Source organism: Trachinotus anak, unplaced genomic scaffold (genome assembly GCF_046630095.1).
Source record: "Trachinotus anak isolate AG129_WGS33_773 ecotype Australia unplaced genomic scaffold, CSIRO_AGI_Tana_v1 ptg000012l, whole genome shotgun sequence".
NCBI lineage: Eukaryota > Metazoa > Chordata > Actinopteri > Carangiformes > Carangidae > Trachinotus > Trachinotus anak.
Window position 1 is genome coordinate 3,177,878 of NW_027273863.1, and position 19,706 is coordinate 3,197,583.

At 43.8% G+C, this 19,706-nt stretch overlaps 2 protein-coding genes, 1 long non-coding RNA gene and 1 pseudogene across 6 annotated transcripts; 3 read left to right on the forward strand and 1 right to left on the reverse strand.

Moving 5' to 3' along the window:
* Positions 1 to 29: 29 nt before the first annotated feature.
* On the reverse strand, positions 30 to 4,174 carry LOC139628710 (uncharacterized). The gene is made up of 3 exons (XR_011692845.1): positions 3,494 to 4,174; positions 715 to 869; positions 30 to 159 (listed from the first exon to the last, which is right to left on the reverse strand). It is a non-coding gene; the product is annotated as an uncharacterized lncRNA (long non-coding RNA).
* A 15-nt stretch (positions 4,175 to 4,189) lies between these two features.
* Positions 4,190 to 8,908, forward strand: atg10 (ATG10 autophagy related 10 homolog (S. cerevisiae)). Of its 4 annotated transcripts, none has more exons than XM_071490695.1 (7): positions 4,190 to 4,566; positions 4,724 to 4,830; positions 4,915 to 5,049; positions 5,143 to 5,323; positions 5,781 to 5,878; positions 6,038 to 6,135; positions 6,225 to 8,908. In XM_071490695.1, exons 2-7 carry the CDS (start codon positions 4,726 to 4,728, stop codon positions 6,346 to 6,348), a joined length of 741 nt encoding a protein of 246 aa, XP_071346796.1. In that variant the 5' UTR covers positions 4,190 to 4,566; positions 4,724 to 4,725; the 3' UTR covers positions 6,349 to 8,908. The 4 variants fall into 4 exon arrangements, with proteins under 4 accessions (XP_071346796.1, XP_071346798.1, XP_071346797.1 ...); XM_071490697.1 differs by having other exon boundaries at positions 4,190 to 4,551; positions 4,698 to 4,830; XM_071490696.1 differs by having other exon boundaries at positions 4,190 to 4,551.
* LOC139629432 (tiggy-winkle hedgehog protein-like) lies at positions 8,111 to 16,442 on the forward strand. The gene is made up of 5 exons (XM_071492039.1): positions 8,111 to 8,300; positions 8,445 to 8,506; positions 14,479 to 14,721; positions 16,130 to 16,368; positions 16,409 to 16,442. Exons 1-5 carry the CDS (start codon positions 8,111 to 8,113, stop codon positions 16,440 to 16,442), a joined length of 768 nt encoding a protein of 255 aa, XP_071348140.1.
* A 647-nt stretch (positions 16,443 to 17,089) lies between these two features.
* LOC139629434 (tiggy-winkle hedgehog protein pseudogene) lies at positions 17,090 to 18,831 on the forward strand (annotated as a pseudogene).
* Positions 18,832 to 19,706: the final 875 nt, after the last annotated feature.

Below are 19,706 nucleotides of genomic sequence, written 5' to 3' on the forward strand. Positions count from 1 at the left end.
ATGATGGTCACAGACAAACCAACCTGTACCCGTCAGGCTCCACCTGCATCCTCGGTGTAAGGGCGAAGACGTCCACGTGTCTGAATTCAGCCTCAGTTTCCCACAGAGTCCTGCAGCTGTACGGTTTGTACAGTGGCCCTGAAGGTCAATCCAATGCAGCTGAAGAGAACACGCGTAAACACACAAAACACAAACACATTCAGAAACAGCTTTATCAGTTTGACAACACATGAGCTGCAGATACAACACAACTACACACACAACACACTGCAAATACAACACACTACAGTTACAACACAACCAAATACACACAACACAACCAAATACACAACACACTGCAGATACACACAACCAAATACACAACACACTGCAAATACAACACAACCAAATACACAACACACTGCAAATACAACACGACCAAATACACAACACACTGCAGATACACACAACCAAATACACGACACACTGCAGATACAACACAACCAAATACACAACACACTGCAGATACACACAACCAAATACACAACACACTGCAGATACAACACAACCAGATACATGACACACTGCAGATACAACACAACCAAATACACAACACACTGCAGATACACACAACCAAATACACAACACACTGCAGATACAACACAACCAGATACATGACACACTGCAGATACAACACAACAGAAGAGTTTCCAGGGGACACTAAAAAGTGATGACCTGGGGGTGGCCCGATGGCGGAGTGGTTAGGGTGTGTACCACATGAGCGGATGCTCTTGGCAGGCGAGTGCCAGTTCGACTCCCAACCGGCCCAACTCTTTCCTGCATGTCATTCCCCCTCTCCCTCTGCCCCTTTCCTGTCACTCTCCAATATCCTGTCAATAAAGCCAAAAAATATATATTTAAAAAAGTGATGAACTGACACACTCAGATGGATGTGTTGTAACACGTGTTAAATAATAATATAACATGTTATAATGTAAACACATCCATGTGCATTGTATGTGTTCTCTTCAGTTGCAGTGTGTTGAGCTCTCAGGGCCACCGTAGATTTCCTACGAACCATAAGAGGTGCAGGCACACTGAACCTTTGTTGTCAAAACAATAATAAACATTAAAGATCAGGCACAAGAACTCCTTGTTTAGGGTTAAGAGGAGATTATGGTTACTCGGATCCTGTTACAAGTCTTGTTTCTTTGCAGAGTGAGGGCGAGTGAAAGTGTGAATGGTTTAACTATGTCATCACCACCACATGTCCAAATAAGGTTAAGATTCCATTGGCTAATCCTAAACACTGACTCCTTGTGTGTCTCTGTCCCATGAAGACAGACTAACCGACAATGTGACAGAGACTCCAGCTGTCACCTCCTATACCACAGTGGAGGGTCTGGACCACCACCTTTGATGGTCTCCTAGCAAAAGACATGAAACACTGTTGACAGTAAATGATGTGAGTGTGACCTGTGGAGATGCCTATGGAACAACAGGATATAGACTGAACTGGACTGAACTGTACTGATGTGAACTGAACCAGACTGAACTGGACTGGACCGGACCTGGTTCTGCTCTGTAGACCATGTTCCTCTGTGGTCTTGGTGTAGTTTTGCAGGTCTTCACAGGAACCCAGGTCCCACCACCATCAGGTTCTACGGGTTTGGTAAAATTGAAGTCTGTACTGAACCAGGATCTGAGGTCACTGAGGTAACTTCAGGTCTAACCCTGGTTTTCAGGTCTGTGACAGCGGTTCACTTGTTAACAGGGTAAATCAACATGGAAACCTGAGTCCTCACTGTACAGGATCCTGACAGGGACAAAAGAGTTCAGAATAAAGTGCTGATTATAAAGATCGGTAGATTTCTGCAGAACTGAAGCAGAACAGGAAATAAAAACTAAACCTCTGATGTCTCAATGATCCACACACCAATCAATATTTCCTCATTAGAAATGAACACGTCATCACGCTGACCTCATCACACATCAACTACGTCAGGAACAAACTTCACAAAAATTCAGGCCATGATCCTCAGTCTGACACTAATCACTAAATTATTTGTACTGTTTTTATTCTGGTCATGTGATCATGTTCAGATTTCACCTTGATGACATCACGTATGGATGTTGCGGTAAATGAAGTTACTGACAGGTACACAGTTTCTTCTCAGATCATATTAATACTTCATTCATGGTTCTGATGTTGTTTTTAATTAAAAACTCCAGTGATGGGTTCAGTTAAACCACATAATCACAAGTTATCCTGAGTTTGTTGAACCTTTGTGGTCCAGGTCTTTTCAGTCACCTTACTCAGCCCCTCGCAGTGTGGAGCTGCTGTTTGGTGCCATCTAGCAGTGTTGAGGACAAACACCAGGCCACAGATGGTCCAGAATGAAACCTAGTTCTGGTTCTGGGACAGCCTGCCCTGAGACACGATCCAGAACTGAGGGAAATCCTGGTCTGATGTAGATTTATTCTCTTTAATCTGTCAGATTTCTAGTTAAACAGCATCATCATAACTAAATGAATTATACTGAAATGTAATTTCACTAAATCCCCTCCCACTGTGTAAAGAACTAAAAATGTATTTTCTCCGCTCAACAAATGTATAAAAATGTCAGTGTCCACATCAGGAAACTCTATGTCTGAATTTACATTTACCCTGACCTCTGATCAGTTCTTTGTTTTTACTGAATTATTATTTGATCAACTTCCTCTGCTTGTGTTTTCTTTTAATGTTAAATTATTTCAACATTTTATCCTGTTTATTTCTGTGGTTAAAGGAGAATTTATCGTCGATGTGTTATAAATAAAGTTGGTTAAAAAAAAAAAACTCAGTCAGATTCTCCCTTGTCTTTTCCTATGTCCTTATAACTTCTCCTTCACACCTTTCCTTGACCTCATGACGTTTTCCATCGCAGTCGAGTAGACGAGATTAGGATAAAGGTCCCTCTGTGTGAGTCTGTTGCATGGATGTACTATAAGACCTGGATACGGCGCCGCCGCTCAGCTTTGCAGCCATTTTTTCCAGTGGCCACTCGTGGTATTACAGCGAAAAATCCCCCTGCGGCCCAAAAAGCATTTTTCCCATAACCGCAATAGTAAAAGAGAGGCCTGTAAAACTTTTAACAGGACACCTCCAGCTGTGCACACAGTCAAATATCAATCTTTCTGTTCTACATTTTTAAACCATGGGGTTTTAATCTTTGTAAATGTTTTTTTTCAAAGCTCAGAAAAAGCCCAGAAAAGTATTTTTTCTCTGAGTAACGTCACTACTGTGTACGTGCACTCTATCCAGGGTCGTGCTGTGTCTCGGAAACGAGGATGGTTGCTAGGTTATTGCTAGCGTCGTCAGGATGAGAAAAAGTTAGTATGAAAAGTGAATAAAGTTTTCTTCTACACACATCAAGGTACACTGATTTTGTGATTTTTTTGTCGCATTTATTCGTCACTTCTTTTTTTAGATTAATGACCTTCACTGTGTCAGCGTGTTAAAATTATAACTGACTTCGGCCTGGATGCAGCGTCCTCTTGGTCAGCAGCGGTGGCCTGAGATGGTGCAGCCTGCTCCCCCTCTCCCTCCTGTCCCTGAGGAGAAGAACCGTCCTGGACATCCTCATCATCGTCTCTCTAACTCCCCACGTCCTCAGTGTGTGTTCAGTATACAGTTTGCATTTTTTTTTTAAGAAGACATGCCGTATAAATATGCTTCTCAATGAAAGAAAGTAAATGTAATAACTTTATCTGATGAGTTGAAGTTATCTGTCACATGCAGCATCCATATCTTAAAATTGCCTTAAAGACAATTTAAACTTGATATTTTTGCCTGGTTATTATTTTTTTAAATGTTGATTCCAATGTGACTTTAGGTTATAAAGCATCAAACTGAATGTTGTTGCTGTTGCCGTTTGTATAAATCCGTGGTTTAAAGCCCTGAGTGAGCCCTGTATTAAACATCTATTAAACATCAGAAAGTCCGCTAGCAGAGCACTCATGAACGCGCAGCAACAGATCGAGAACGTTTTTCGCTCGTTCTCATTCCCCAAAGGCAAGATGGGAGTGACACTACTGCGCAGTCCCTATGGGCCGCATAACGCGGAAGTAACCCGGAAGCCAGAAACCTTTTCGGCGTATGCGCCAGGCGAGAAACTCGTATTGAACTGAATGGGCGCCATTTTTAGATCCGGCATCCAGGTCTTATAATACATCCATGCTTCTGTTGTCTGACTAAGAGACGTAATCACCGTCAAAGTGACGCTGTGTAGTCACGTGATTCCACGACCCGGAAGAGAAGCGTTTGTTTCCTCATCAGTAAGCACCGGGCCGTGGAGAGGGTCTGGACATAATCAGGGTCTGTGTGTGAGTCTGTAATCCAGCAGCAGGGTCACACGTCAGAGGATCCAGGACCAGGAGCGGACGAGAAGCTGGTAAAGAGTCAAATAGAATAGAATAGAATAAATCTTTAATGTCCACCAGAGTGGAAAAATTGTCTTTGGCTCACCAACACACCGACCACTGGAGATACAGACGGCTCCATACAAACACTTAACATTTCAGAAAAAAAAGGTACAATAAAAACAAGTAAGTTAAAAATACATAAATTAAAGTAGATAAATAAATAGTAGTTCAGATCATGTCTGTGGAGTGGTCACTTTTTTAATCCGTCTCCTGCGACCAGCATAGGCAGAGAAAGTCTGTCTGTTTTAATGCAGACTCTGGTCTCCTGATGTCCCTGCAGACATGAGCTCCTGTGAGCTGGAGGAGGAGAACTTCCGTCACTGCTGTCTGCTCCTCCTGCAGCAGTCGGAGCAGCTGAGAGACAGCTGGAGCTGGGAGCAGGTCCAGGTGAGGAGGTCTGCCCCTCATCGGGGTCTGAGAGCCTTCTCAGGTCCATGAGTGTGGTTAACGAGACTTTCTGATCTGGTACAGGGTTCACAGGAGGGCTACCTGAGGAAGACTGCTCTCAGGACTGTCGTCATTAACTCAAGCCCAGTGTGGGACCAGGCAGGATCCAGTTCAGACTCAGGGCCGCACACTTCCTGTCCCTCCAGACCTGATGAACAGGTGAGGTCATGTCTTTAACTGCTCTCACCTGAAACAGTCAAAGAGCCACAGAGTCAGACCGGACTGAGCTCCTCTGTCCCTCTTCCTCCACAGGCTGCTCTCATTGGATCAGCTGATGCTGATATCATCGGAGGTGGCATAGAGGATGAGGATGATGATGAGGGGGTCTGTATGGCATGTGAGGGCTGCAGCCAGGTACTTCAGTACGAGTATCACGTGCTCTACTCCTGCAGCTACAGGACCCCAGTGCTCTACTTCAGAGCTGTCAGTCTGGGTGTGTTCCTCTGACACACAAACACACACATACATAACACACATAGATCTACAGTCAGTGTGATGAGCTGCTGTGAGCAGAGTCAGCAGAGAAAACTGATATCAGCTGAAGTGTTCACTTCATCTGACGTCAAACAGACTTTTATTTTGAAACTACAGATCAGCTGGTTGAGTCAGACAGAGCTGAGCATAGGGATACAGGTGAAAAAAATAGTTCCAGACTAAAGGTTGATTGATGGCAGATGAAGTGGTGAAAATATTCAGAATGAAGTGAAAACTGTACCTGTGTTGTGAGATCACCTGGGACGAGGTGAAACCTGCCGCTAGAGGGAGGGACCAGACACAACCAACCAGTGAGGTTGAAGGAACACACTGTGATGTCACACTCAGCTGTTTACACCACATGTTGGGGAGGGGTCGTGCAAAGAGTGAAGACAGAGCTTGTGTCTCTCTCTCAGAGGGGCGGAGTCTGTCTCTGGAGGAGGTGTGGAGCTCCATTCATCCGAACTTCAGGCTCCGCCTTCAGAGCAGTCCTCTCAGTACAGTCAGTCAGCAGGTAAGATCAGGACCCTGCAGCTCTGCATCTTCATCCACATCATCATCATCCTCATCATCCTCATGACGCGGTCTCTCTCTCTCTCTCTCTCTCTCTCTCTCTCTCTCTCTCTCTCTCTCTCTCTCTCTCTCTCTCTCTCTCTCTCTCTCTCTGTGTTAGGAGCATCCTCTGCTGGGTCAGCCATTCTTCATGCTCCACCCCTGCAGGACCCAGGACTTCATGAGGCCAGTGCTGCAGGCAGCTCAGGACCAGCACAGGTAAGACCACAGCTGGATCCACTGATCCAGAACCAGAGGGAGACTGACTGTGTGTGTGTGTGTGCGTGTGTGTGTGTGCGCACTTGCAGACCAGTGAACTACGTTTTGACGTGGCTCAGTGTGGTGGCTCCTGTGGTGGGTCTGGACGTCCCTCTGAAGTACTCCACCCAGCTCCATCCTGCAGCCCCTCTCAGCAGCTCTGATCCAGACTGAGGCTGCACCTGCTGCACCTGCTCCACCTGCTCTACCTACTCCACCTGCTCCACCTGCTGCACCTGATGCACCTGCTTCACCTGCTGCACCTGTCTGTCAGTGAGTGTCTCTGTGGGGACACTGATGCTCTGATGTTAACCTGCAGCACAGACTAAGATGGTCACGAGGACTCAGGAGACGTCTCCATCTGGACGTTGTGGAACAGTTAGCATGATGCTAACTGTATTTTAAAAGAACTGAGAATATGTAAATGATTTTTACAGCACCTGTAGAACCTGTTTGTGTCACATGTTGAGAACACACACTCTGTGAGTGACCTCTGCAGCTGCACTGCACACAGTCAGTTGACTTCCTGTTGGACCCCCCCCCCCCCCCCTCCCCCACACACCTCAGACATCACCTCAGACTCTGAACAGATAGATATGCTAATACTTTAGCAAACAGTGATAGTTCAGTGCTAACGGTTCACAGTTGAACTCACAGTACAGAGGCTGTTCAATGTGAAACGTGAAGGTGTAACTAATGATAAAACAACACAAACAGCTCAGTTTGTTTTTTATTTATTGTCCTTCTTTCACAAAATAAATGATAACTGTGTTAATGTGACCGACACACACACACACAACTTACATACAAACACTTTGTCCCCCCTATGGTTGTCTGGTAGTACTGCCTCTGTGTGTGTGTGTGTGTGTACACGTGTGTGTGCACATATGTATCCATGCGTGTGCACACACGCACACACACAGAGGACGTGCTGGACCCTCACTGTGATGTGTTTGGACACTGAGCTCAGACGTATTGACCGACTCTGCTATGACCCCTCTGGGACTCAGCAGACGGCCGGGACACTCAGGATATTAAAGTGATGCCATTGTGTGTGTGTGTGTGTGTGTGTGTGTGTGTGTGTGGGGCGGTGCAGTCAGACATCAGGGCGGTTTAGGTAAGAACAGCCCCCACTGCCAACCACTGATGTCACACTGCCTGAGAGTCCAGGAGAGACCAGTCCAGTACCTCACAGGTTCACATCAGCTGATTCTCACCTGTGTTATGTGACCTGAAAACTAAATACACAAACAGCACTTTGACTGAGGTAGTAACTCTGGAGAGAAACCAGAACACTGATCACTGGTGCTTTAATCTGTTTCATGTCATCGACCTGAACTGACACAAATGAGACTCAGACCATCTGAGGAGGTTTCTGCCTTTAGACCTTTTATACTCAAAGTCTTTAAGACTCAAACATTCACTGTCACTGTTACTCATTGATGGAATTAAAGTGAAAAGAAAGTATTACCCTTTTTGCTGGGGACTCCAGGAACCCCTCAAGGGCCCCAGTGATCGTTTTCTATCAAACTCTGCTGACATTAATGTACAGACATGTTAGACTGTTTCCTGTAGCTGCCACAGTGACTCTGTAAGGTCCACCACACACAGCTGAACCACCGTCCATGTGTGGGGGTCGACAGACAGTCGGCCTCAGGAAGACTCCATCAGCCAGACTCTGCTGGGAGTCTGTTTGTCCCATTTACACCTGAACACATCTCTAACAATGCTTCTGCTTTATCTGTAGATCACCTGTCAGATTTAATTTTATCACAGTTTAACACTTTGACATTAAATCAGACAGACAGGTACGTCCAGGCAGTGTTTACTCTCTCCTGAAGGAACTGAGTGGGTGTCAGAGGAAGAATGTCAGATCAAGAACACAACGTGACAGAAGAAGAACATCAGAGGAAGAACATCAGAGGAAGAACCCCACATGACAGAGAAAGAACACCATGTGACCAAGAAAGAACATCACATGTCAGACAACATCTCTGCTGCTTCACAAAGCTTCTTTCAGTTTGACCTTTTTCAGAACAGCCAGTCAACATGGTTCTGCAGTGCTTCTCAAGATGCTGCAGTGGTTCTCATGGTAGTGCAGTGCACTGTCTGCACACCTAGTACAGGTAACACTGCGTGCTGTTTTCCAACTATTCCCCTTGAGACCTCCTCCTGAGACCATGCTGAAGACTGACTGAATTATTCCTGGTAGGAAACATCAAAGATCAGTCCTAAAACCTTGAATCTTTCCATGTGTCAATGTTAATCAGCTGTTTTATCAGAATCCAGACTGGACATGAGAGAAACAGCTTCTGTCAGTGTTGAGATCTCAGTGAGTTGAAGCAGGTTGGTCTGTTTCTGTGAGGAGAGACTATGTCCTCACTGTTCATATACTTTTCATAAAAAAACAATCAGCGTTATGAGAATGTTGTCTAATGTTTCCACTGGTCCGTGGTGCAAATTGTATCATTGTTTTAATGTTCTAAAAACATTGCAAATGCTAGCCGTTAGCCTCAGTTTGTGATGTCATTATAATGCGGCAGCGCCAGTTGCTGGTTTGACCAGTGGAACATTTACATTACAAGCATTTGTTAGCTGATTTAATTTTAGCCTAAATGTCTGTAGCTGTATTGTTGCAGTGATTATTCATATTCATGTTTAAGAGAAACATATTAAAATGTGATGTATAAAAATTATGTTTAAAAACTGTAAAAATGGATGTTAGAAAGTGAAATATTTCATCTGTTGATACTTTATACTATACTGTATATATATATATATATATATATATATATATATATATATAATATATTTATCTGTCAATGTTAAAGGAGGTCATGATAAAGCATAATTCATTTCATGTTAATTGAAGTATAGCCTCAGTTATTGGATATAATGGAAAGGACATGGAAAGGAAATGTTAATGAGGTCTCAGACACGGAGAACAGATCGATCGTTCTGCTCTGCCTGTGTAGATTGGTTTTTGTTTACTAGATGAGACCTGTGATGAGACTGTGATGGTGAGCTGTGGAGACGGTGTGTCCAACTGTAGCATCAGTCTGACCAGCCTGATTCATTCACACAGACCTCAGATAAGGACCCATGCACACACTGAACTCTATCTGGATATCTGGTGCATTCAACACACACCTGCACAAGGACAAAGAACTGAACTCTTGGTTTTCTGACTCCAAAGGATACTGGAGATGAGGAACATTAGAACATCAGATCATCAGAACATTAGAACAAAAGAACACTAGAACATCAGACCATTCAAACATCAAAACACTAGAATATCAGACTATTAGAACATCAGACCATTAAAACATCAGAATATTAGAGCATCAGAACACTAAATAATCATAATATTAGAAAATCAGAACACTAGAACATCAGGCCATTAAAACATCAGAACATTAGAACATCAGAATGTTAGAACATCAGACCATTAGAACATAAGAACACTAAAACATCAGACTATTAGAACGTAAGAACACTAGAACATCAGACCATTAGAACACCAGAACATCAGACTATTAGGACATCAAAACATCAGACCATTAAAACATCAGAACACTAGAACATCAGAATGTTAGAGCATTAGAACATCAGACTATTAGAACGTGAAAAACTTAAGACCACTAGAACATCGGACTATTAGAACATCATAACACGAGAACATCAGAATGTCACACTATTAGAACATCAGAACACTAGAACATTAGACTATTAGAACATCAAAACTTCAGACCATTAGAACATCAGAATGTTAGAGCATCAGACTATTAGAACATCAGACCATTACACTATTAGAACATCAGAACATCAGACTATTAGAACATCAAAACATCAGACCATTAGTACATCAGAACACTAGAACATCAGACCATTAAAACATCAGCTCATCAGAACATTAAAAATGTTTTCTGACCAGTCTGACATGTCACAGCTGGAAAACATCTGTCCGTGATGTTACCACATTGCAGTATGGTTCAGGTTCAGTCTGTTGTTTGGGTTTAAATCAGTACTGAGTTAAGGTGAGGAGCTCTTCATCACCATGGTTACAATTATAAACCCCCACCCGCACTCAACTGACGTCATTCTTCCTGGGAGGACAGTCAACAAAATAAAAGCCTGGTATTATCTTCATATTATGGATAATACATGGGGGGGTAAATGAAATTCTGTTTCAGCTCATTAACACCTGAATAATATCGCAGTGGTTTATTGTTGTGTAAATGCTGAGTCATGATTACATGACTGTGAGAAAAGCTGCTTAGAGTGAAGGAAAACTCATGTTGGACAAACAGCCTCCACTGTGATTCAGACCAAGACCAAGACCCAGACTCCATGAGTCTTCACTCTGCTCTGTTAGTGGATGAGAGACATACCGACTTCACCTGATCAGCGCTGTTAGATGACTGGTTAATAAGCTCTGCTCTAATAATGACCCCCGTTTTAGGTCCTGAACAGTCCCTGGACCAGGCCTCCAGTGGGAACACCAGGCTCAACACTGGACTGACAAAAGAGGATATAATGGGAAATGTGTCCAGGAATTAGAGGCAAATCTGGCCACTAATGAGATTTCTTTCTTTATTTCCTAATCTTTCCTCGAGCCCACGCTCAGAGGATCAGGGCAGTTTGAACCTTGTCACCTCACATCAACGTCAGCATCCAACAGCATCCTGCTGATGGTCTGTTCAACACCAACATCACAATGACATCATACATCAGCGATACAAACAACACGTTTATTAAACCAGAGCTTCTGTCTGTTCAGTCCCAGGCTGAACCAGTGACACCCCTCCTGTCAGAGACCACCACCAAAGCAAAACATGGCATGGTGGACACCAGCTTCATCTCTATGTCGACGTATCTGATGTCACAGACACAGACAGGTGAGCGCTGATGTCATTATAACTCCTATTTATTCAATTGTTGAAATTTCAGTCCTCCATCCAGACTAACACAGTGTTCCTCTTACCCCATAACTGAGCTTGTCTGAACCTGAACCTGCAGTTTGGTTGGTTTCTGTGGGAATGGGAGAAACTGGGCTTCTCTGAAATGACAGACCAGCTCAAACTAAACCAGCTCAGTGAGCTGCTTGACTGCAGCTTGAACAGAGACTCTTTACCAACTAGTAAATTGTTCCTTCGTTGATTCACAGATCACTCCCAAGTTTCCAAAGCTGACACTGGTGAAATATGACACACTATATTCTACAGTCGGAGCACGTGCATAAAACAGACAGCAGGGTGAGGTTTAGATCAGGTTTAAGTCAGGTTTAGATCAGGTTCAGGTCAGGTTTAGATCAGGTTTAGGTCAGTTTTAGAGCTCAGTGCATGTGTCTGTGTTGAACTCTGAGGACAGAGTGTATGTTTAGCCTAGCTTATCATAAAAACTGACAGCAGGAAATACACACCCATCACTTCAAACCTGTTTTTACTACAGACAGATGTTTAAATTAACACCAAACCAGAATCCCCAAAAGTTCTGTTCAGTTCTTTACATGTTTTGTTTCCTGTTTTATTTTGAAACACTCAGCTTTCTTGCCTTTTCGCTTCCTGCCCTCGTGTGACTCCAATCATCCACACCCGTTCACAGTCAGTTTACCTGCCCCTGCTCCTCCTTGTCAGCCCACCTGTTTACACACCCCTCCTGGTTCTTTGAGCCTTGTCAGATTAAATGTGTCTCAGTTCAGGGGCTACATCTTTTGGAGGAACCACAGCAGCGCGACTTGACTGTCCCAGTTCAGAGGCTCCTTCAGATGTGTCCTTCTTTACCTGGACAATGAAGGCTCCAACAGGTGGATCACTCACAGTCCAACATATTCCATGATTTATTGTGTCAGTAATAAAAATAATCATCAGTCATCAACCAGCACAGAGAGTCTGAGGATCACACTGTTAATGTCAGTGTTGTGTTTCAGCTCAGTTCAACAATAATGGTACAACTGTTGAAACCAAGGACCTTAAAAAAGGTACGTGCTGTCAAGGTTGCTAGGTAAAAGGAATGTTACTTTGTGAAGTGTTGCTGGGGGTGGGAACAGCTGGTGACATAAAGCAGAAATCCTCCATAGACCAGGCCATGTCTTTGGTTCAGCCTTTGTGGTCTACAACAGCTCCAAAGTCTCCAGTTTGTAGACTGGGTCCTCCTTCGCTCTCCTCCTGTCAGTTTCTATGGTTTCTGACTTTGCCCTCTGGTTTTTGGATATTTGCCTGCTTTGCCTGCATGTTTCCTGAATAAAGACGCCGCTGTGACTCAGTGCACCGCAGAGGTTTAACCTCACCTAAATGTGATTGATGTGCAGTGAGTCCTGCCTATACTCTATCCACCTACCTGACGTGTGCAGAACCTGTTTGTTCTCATGTTTTCAGGTGAAAGCAGCCATACAAAAGACTCATACTGATGGATCGAGACTATCCTCCAGTAACAAACGAGCTCATAGGTTGTCTCTGAGCAGGTAATTATGACCCATAGTTAGTTTTTGTTGATAGACAACATCTAGTGGTCATAGAAATGATGACAGGAACAAAGGGAATAGTGTGGTGATGTAGTTTAAAGATGCAGTGTTTGATTCCCATGTGAAAGAAGCAGTTTATGTTGTTTCTATTATCCATGACCGTTAGTTGTTGTTATTGCAACCATGACAACAAAGAGCCTCTAATGTTGAGGAAGTACTTATTTTAATCCAACAAAGGTCTGGTACACCTGCTGCTATAGGGGCGCTATTTCAGGAGACACTGCTGTGGGTCGTATCAGATGGTTGATGGTTGTTGAGGTTGGAAGACTGGTTGTTGTTGTGGATATTGTGTTGTTGTGGATGTTGTGTTGTTGTGGCTCTGACATCACATGACATTAAACCAACACTCGCTGTCAGAGACATAAATAAATAGTGAAGCAGCAGGTGTCACTCAGGTGAGGTGCAGGTGTATCAGGAGTTATATTCATACGTTCCTCAGCAGGTTCACATGAATAAGTGTGTGTGTATGTGTGTGCGTGTGTGTGTGTGTTAAGGAAAGGAGACAGAAAGGTGAAATAGAAAAGCCACTTTTTTTTATCAGGGTCTGTTTTCATCCATCACTACATTAGTGGTCAAATCAAACTGTCTGTTGCCTTGGCAAACCTGGGCGGAGACACAAAGGTGAAATGAGTGGAGAGATATGAGAAGAACAAAAAGGAGATGAGAGAAGAGGAGAGGATGAGGAGTGGTCACTCTGAAAGTGACCTGACAAACACATCATCATCGTTGTCATCATCATCATTTGATTCATTTTATACTGACATGAGGTTTCTCACTGTTCACTGTGTAGTTCTCTCAGTGACCTTTGTGCTATGTTTGTATGTGTCACTGCAGGGTGGGTGGTTCTTTAAAAGTCTTAACATAGTTTGAGGATCAGGATTATAACAACATGTGAATAGTTGGTGGCTGCAGCCTAAGATTCAATTCAATTCAATTCAATTCAATTTTATTTGTATAGCGCCAAATCATAATATACATTATCTCAAGGCACTTTACAGGGTAAGGTCAAGACCTTACTTTGTTACAGAGAAAAACCCAACAGTTCCCACAACGAGCAAGCGCTTGGCGACAGGGGGGAGGAAAAACTCCCTTTTAACAGGAAGAAACCTCCAACAGAACCGGGCTCAGGGTGGGCGGCCGTCTGCCTCGACCGGTTGGGTTTAGGGGAAGATAGAAAGAGGGGGAGGGGGAGGAGAGGGGAGAGAAGAGAGAGAGACCAGGAACAGCTGTGTCGGTAATGGCGTTATTAATAATAAAGACAGGTAATAGTAATAGTAAAGATGAGTAGTGGTGGATCTGGATCCTGCTGCTCCCGAGGCAGAGATACCTGCAGAATGAGGACAGAGAGAGGGAGAGAGAGGAGAAGCACAAAACTACGGGAGAGAAAAAAAAAAAAACAAAGTTAATGGCATGAAGTCATTGAGAGAGAGCGGGGGAGAGAGACAGAAATAGGGAGAGAGCGCCCAGTGAATCATGGGAATCCCCCAGCAGTTTAACTCTATAGCAGCATAGCTAAGGGATGGGTCAGGACATACCCGAGCCAGCCCTAACTATAAGCTTTACTAAACAAGACAGTTTTAAGCCTGATCTTAAAGGTAGAGAGGGTGTCTGCCTCCCGAACCCACACTGGTTGACTGATGAAGTTTAGTAGATCATTACATTATCTCACCTGTAATTATTATTAAATGTTTCAGCCCCCTGAACTGTTGTTTTAACCTCTTCTGGGGGGGTGTCCAAGTCTCAATGTGAGTGTGAAAATACTTTAAATAATAATTTAATAGCCCGTCAGCTCGGGCTGTGGACCGGGCAGGGGGTACGGGAAGCGGCGGCACCCGAAGCTGAAACCGCTGGCTCTGAAACAGTTCATCCACAACGTGGCAGAGAAAACCCTGGGAGTCAGCTGCAAGTACGAGGGCAAGATCACTCGCGGCTCGGATAGGTTCAAGGACCTGACCCCCAACTACAACCCCGACATCATTTTTAAGGACGAGGAAAACACCAACGCGGACCGGCTGATGACACAGGTCGGTGTCAAGGTGCTGGACTTGATGTGGGTGTAGTGATGTGAAGCAGGTGGATGACAGTTGGATGTGAAGAGAACAGGGGTCTGCAGATGCCTGTTCATCTCCTGTTCCATCAGACACTGTTCCATCAGTCACGTTACCGTCAGTCAGGTCTCGGTATGTGTCAGTAAGCTCTCATTCACTGTCTCCATCAGTCACGTTCACTGGAGCCAGAGCTGAGGGTTTGAATCAGTGTGTTAGTCTGGAGTTTAACAACTGACTGGAGACACACACTACTAACATTAGACTGAATCTAGATAGATAGATAGATAGATAGATAGATAGATAGATAGATAGATAGATAGATGTGTAATTGCACTTATATCCTCTACAAATTAAAATATATTCAATCACATATTTTTACAGTTCTTATTAGTTTATGTAATCTCTGGTTTTGATAAGTGCTGTGTAAATAAACTTTAACATCATTATTATGGACAAAGGTTACATTGCATCATAGGAAGTGTAGGAGCCAGTGTCTGTGTTTGAGCTTTTACTTCCCTCTGTCTCTGGTGAGTCTCTCAGCTCTATGGAAGTGCCGTACATTACTGCAGGTGTGGGGGCTGAATGGTGGGTGTACAGGGTGGTGCTCAGACTGCAGCATGCAGAGAGTCTGTCAGGGCTTTTATTCCCAAAACATTGACCCTGAGAGCTGTGGGAGTCAAACACAACAGTAGAAAAAACAATAATTCAATTCAATTCAATTCAATTTTATTTATATAGCGCCAAATCATAATATACATTATCTCAAGGCACTTTACAGGGTAAGGTCGAGACCTTACTTTGTTATAGAGAGAAACCCAACAGATCCCACAAAGAGCAAGCACTTGGCGACGGGAAGAAACCTCCAACAGAACCAGGCTCAGGGTGGGCGGCCGTCTGCCTCGACCGGTTGGATTTAGGAGGAGAAAAATGGGGGGTGGGGGAGGAGAGAGAGAGACCAGGAGCAGCTGTATAGGTAATGGTGTTATCAATAATAATGACAGATAACAGTGGTTAATAGTAATGATGAGTAGTGGTAGATGTGGATCCTGCTGCTCCAGAGACAGAGATAACTGCAGAATGAGGACAGAGAGAGAACTAAAAGAGGCTAAACCTGCTGAGAGCTGAGAACCAGCTGCCCACATCAAACTAGCACAGAGCCCAAATAATAATAATGCTAATGTCTGGTGTTCAGGTGCTCTGAGTAGCTTGCTAATGTCAGTGTTATTAGAAGGTCAAAACTACGGCAACACTGAAAGACCAAAGTTGTATAAACTGGAATGAGCCTTGAACATGTTTGGTGGTCAGTCATGTGTCCTGTGTTTCACAGTATTTAACTACAACATGAGATAAACCTGGATCTGAACACGTCCTCTCTCCTTTCCAGAAGTGTAAGGACAAACTCAGCTCTTTGGTCATTTCAGTCATGAATCAGTGGCTCGGGGTTAAACTCCAGGTCACAGAGGGCTGGGACGAGGACGCCCATCACTCGGAGGAGTCTCTGCACTACGAGGGCCGGGCAGTGGACATCACCACCTCAGACCAAGACAAGAGCAAGTACGGCATGCTGTCAAGGCTGGCTGTGGAGGTGGGCTTCGACTGGGTCTACTATGAGTCCACTGCTCTGTGAGAGCAGGTGAGTGGACTACATCTGTTAGACTTACAGACACTGTGCTGTGAGCAGGAATTCACTCATTTAGACCTGTAGAACCCTCTGTGAAAACCTTCCAAAGGTCTAGCTACAGGTAAAATTCACCTGATGCATCACTGTCACTAAAACCTTTATGCCTCAGCCTCTGAAGCAGATAGAGGCAGGCCTTAAACCTCTGACTTTTACTGTAAATCACTGGCTGTACCTTGGAAATTCTATATGTTTAGGAAAACAAACAGATTTGTTAACATTCTCAGTTCAGTTCAACTTTTTTTTTTTTAAGTTCATTGTTTTTGTTTTTTTATGTTGATGATCATTATGGTAAAGACAATGATTCACAATAAAGACCAAACGTTTAAGTTTCAAAGTTTTTATTTCATGTCTCCATTTGTGTTAGAGGCTGAGAAACAAAGGGTTTATTGGCAGCGTTGCATCAGGTGATTCTTTACCTCCAGCAACTGGCTCCTCCTCCTTGTGTTACATCAGGTGCTCCTTGTTCAGCTTTCTACTGCTGTGGTCCATGATGAGATTCAGTCACACAGGGCAACATAACAACAGTGGTGGATCACCTTGTGGTTGACATCAGCTGTTTGTCCAGCCCTCACAGGACTGATGTTCTGCATTAAGGGTCAATCAAACAGAATCAGCCTCCCTCCACGCCTTTCAGAATAAAGGTGGCTGCACCTTTTCTCCAGAATGGACAAACCAACAATCATGCCCACAGTGTTTGGCCAGGTGAGTGGACGTGAGGATGGAGGTTTGAACATCTCAGTGACTTTTTGTGTTTGAGGATACATTGTCTCTCATGCTTTTTACCCAGCTACCATCTTCTAATTAGCATCAAACAATATTGGACCCATAAAATGTTCACCTGATGATGGAGGAAAAGTTATTCAGGTTCATCCTGAGGGGAACATGAATGTTGTTAGAAAATGAAGGGTTCTGGAGGAGGAGTCAGAGGATCAGCTTATCAGTGGGAGACATCACCATCAACCTCTGCTGACATCACTGTGACATAGCAAAGGTAGCTCAGCATCATCTTGTTCCTCTTCCTGTGGAGGAACCTGTGGCATTAAACATAAATACTTCTGATGCATGCCATATTTACCCATGACGCTTGTATAAAACCACCTTAAGACAAGGAGACAAGAGTAGTGGGGTTGTGTAGCTAAACCTGCCACTTTGCTCCTTAGAAACTTATTCTTCAAACTTATTCATTACTGTTCTGAATTTTACAGAAAACTCTGTGGCAGCAAAGGTGGGTGGTTGCTTCCCTGGTTCATCCATGGTGATGCTGGCAGATGGAAGGGCTAAACCACTGAGGGAGCTCCAGAGGATGGACAAGGTGCTGGCTGCTGATCAACAGGGAAACCTCAGTGACTTTCTCATGTTCATGGACCAGGACCGACAGATTGTTCGAGAGTTCAGAGTACTAGAGACCGACAAGCCATGCCGCAGACTGACACTGACTCCAGCTCACCTCGTCTTTGTTATGAACAACAGTAGCAGCGACATCAGGGCTGTGTTCAGCAGTCATGTAAAACTAGGAAAACAGCTTCTTGTTGTTGGGGAGGAACAGCCAGACCACCTCATCCCTGCCAGAGTGACAAGAGTGTATGTAGAGCAGTACGAAGGGTCTTATGCACCAGTAACATCCCATGGAACTATCATAGTAGACCAGGTCTTGGTGTCCTGCTATGCGGTGGTTGGCTATCATGACCTTGCACACTGGGTTTTTGCTCCAGTTCGAATGTTGCACTCATTCTTATCACTGGTTGGGCTGTTGACAGAGCTCAGCAGTGTGCATCAAGAGGACGGTGTACACTGGTACCCTGAGCTGCTGTACCATGTGGGACGATGGCTCGTGGACAGCAGCTGGTTTCAACCACAGAGCTGAGCTGGACTTTAGAGACTATTCATTCGCACCAGAGCAAAACATCAGGTTTTGTGTCTAACACCTCTCAACATGTTGACATTCTGACCATCAGCACTCAGTAGTCCATCCATCTATCCATCCAGCCATCCATTCATTTTCTTCCACTAATCAAAGGTCTGGTCTTAAGTACAGTAGTCCAGGCGTTACCTGAGAAAGGTCCTCCAGCTCCTCCTGGAGGATCCTGAGGTGTTCCCAGACCAGATAAGATAAATAATCTCTCCAGCACTCCTCTGTTCTTCAGCAGAGACCCATAACCTCAGATTGGAGATGCTAACCCTCATCCCAACTGCTTTACATTTGGCTGCAAACCACCCAGGTGCCGCCAAAAAGCAGGATAGGAAATCTGGGGCTCCAAAACAGAACACACTCTTTCTAGACTATCTCTACTTAGTGGTCCGCTACACACCTGGGAAGTTTAGTCCTCAGACAGACAGACAGACAGACAGACAGACGCGCGCACACACACCCACACACACACACACACACACACACACATACACGCATGCACACAGTCCTGTGTTGTTCTTGAGTTCAGAGATCAGTCTAAATTTCTCTGTACCAATACTCTCCCAGGTTTATGTTAATGTTACAATCAAACATTTAGTCCTGTTTGAGAACCCAAATGAGTGAGAAAGAAAATCCACTGTGAAAGAAAAACCTAGGCTGCTGCTCAGCAACTGCACTCAGCATCATCATTATCATCATTAGTAACATCATTTTATCAATTAGTAACATCATCCCACCATTGTATCAGTCAGTAACATCATTGTATCATTGTATCAGTCAGTAACATCATCATATCATTTATCATTCAGTAACATCATCGAACCATTGTATCAGTCTATAACATCATCACATCATTTATCAGTCAGTAACATTATCGTATCATTGTATCAGTCAGCAACATCACCATATCATTGTATCAGTCAATAATATTAGTGTATCATTGTATCAGTCAGTAACATTATTGTATCATTGTATCAGTCAGTAACATCATCACATCATTTATCATTCAGTAACATCATCGAACCATTGTATCAGTCAGTAACATTATCGTATCATTGTATCAGTCAGTAACATCATCATATTGTATCAGTAACATCATTTTATCATTTTATCAATCCAATCACATCCTGTATCATAAAACAGCTTTGAAGTTACAGAGAGTCAGGCTAGCAGTTTCCACCTGCCTCTAGTTTTTATGCTAAGATAGGCTAAACACATCCTGGGCCTGTCATCCTTCAACACAACACTTTGATTGTTCCACTGAAGTAACACAACTGTAGCTGCCACATAGAAAAGTATAGATTATCATATAGAGTATCTGTTTATCATCATGATGACGTGTTGTCCAGGTAATGACACAGGGACACAGAC

Excerpts from the sequence above, each read along its gene's own strand:
- atg10 (XM_071490695.1), top strand. The coding sequence starts at position 4,726 with ATGAGCTCCTGTGAGCTGGAGGAGGAGAACTTCCGTCACTGCTGTCTG. Across the intron at positions 4,831-4,914 it reads GGAGCTGGGAGCAGGTCCAG|GGTTCACAGGAGGGCTACCT; the intron begins GTGAGGAGGTCT and ends GATCTGGTACAG. Across the intron at positions 5,050-5,142 it reads CCTCCAGACCTGATGAACAG|GCTGCTCTCATTGGATCAGC; the intron begins GTGAGGTCATGT and ends CTTCCTCCACAG.
- LOC139629432 (XM_071492039.1), top strand. The coding sequence starts at position 8,111 with ATGACAGAGAAAGAACACCATGTGACCAAGAAAGAACATCACATGTCA. Across the intron at positions 8,507-14,478 it reads CTGTCAGTGTTGAGATCTCA|CCCGTCAGCTCGGGCTGTGG; the intron begins GTGAGTTGAAGC and ends ATAATTTAATAG. Across the intron at positions 14,722-16,129 it reads CGGACCGGCTGATGACACAG|AAGTGTAAGGACAAACTCAG; the intron begins GTCGGTGTCAAG and ends TCTCCTTTCCAG.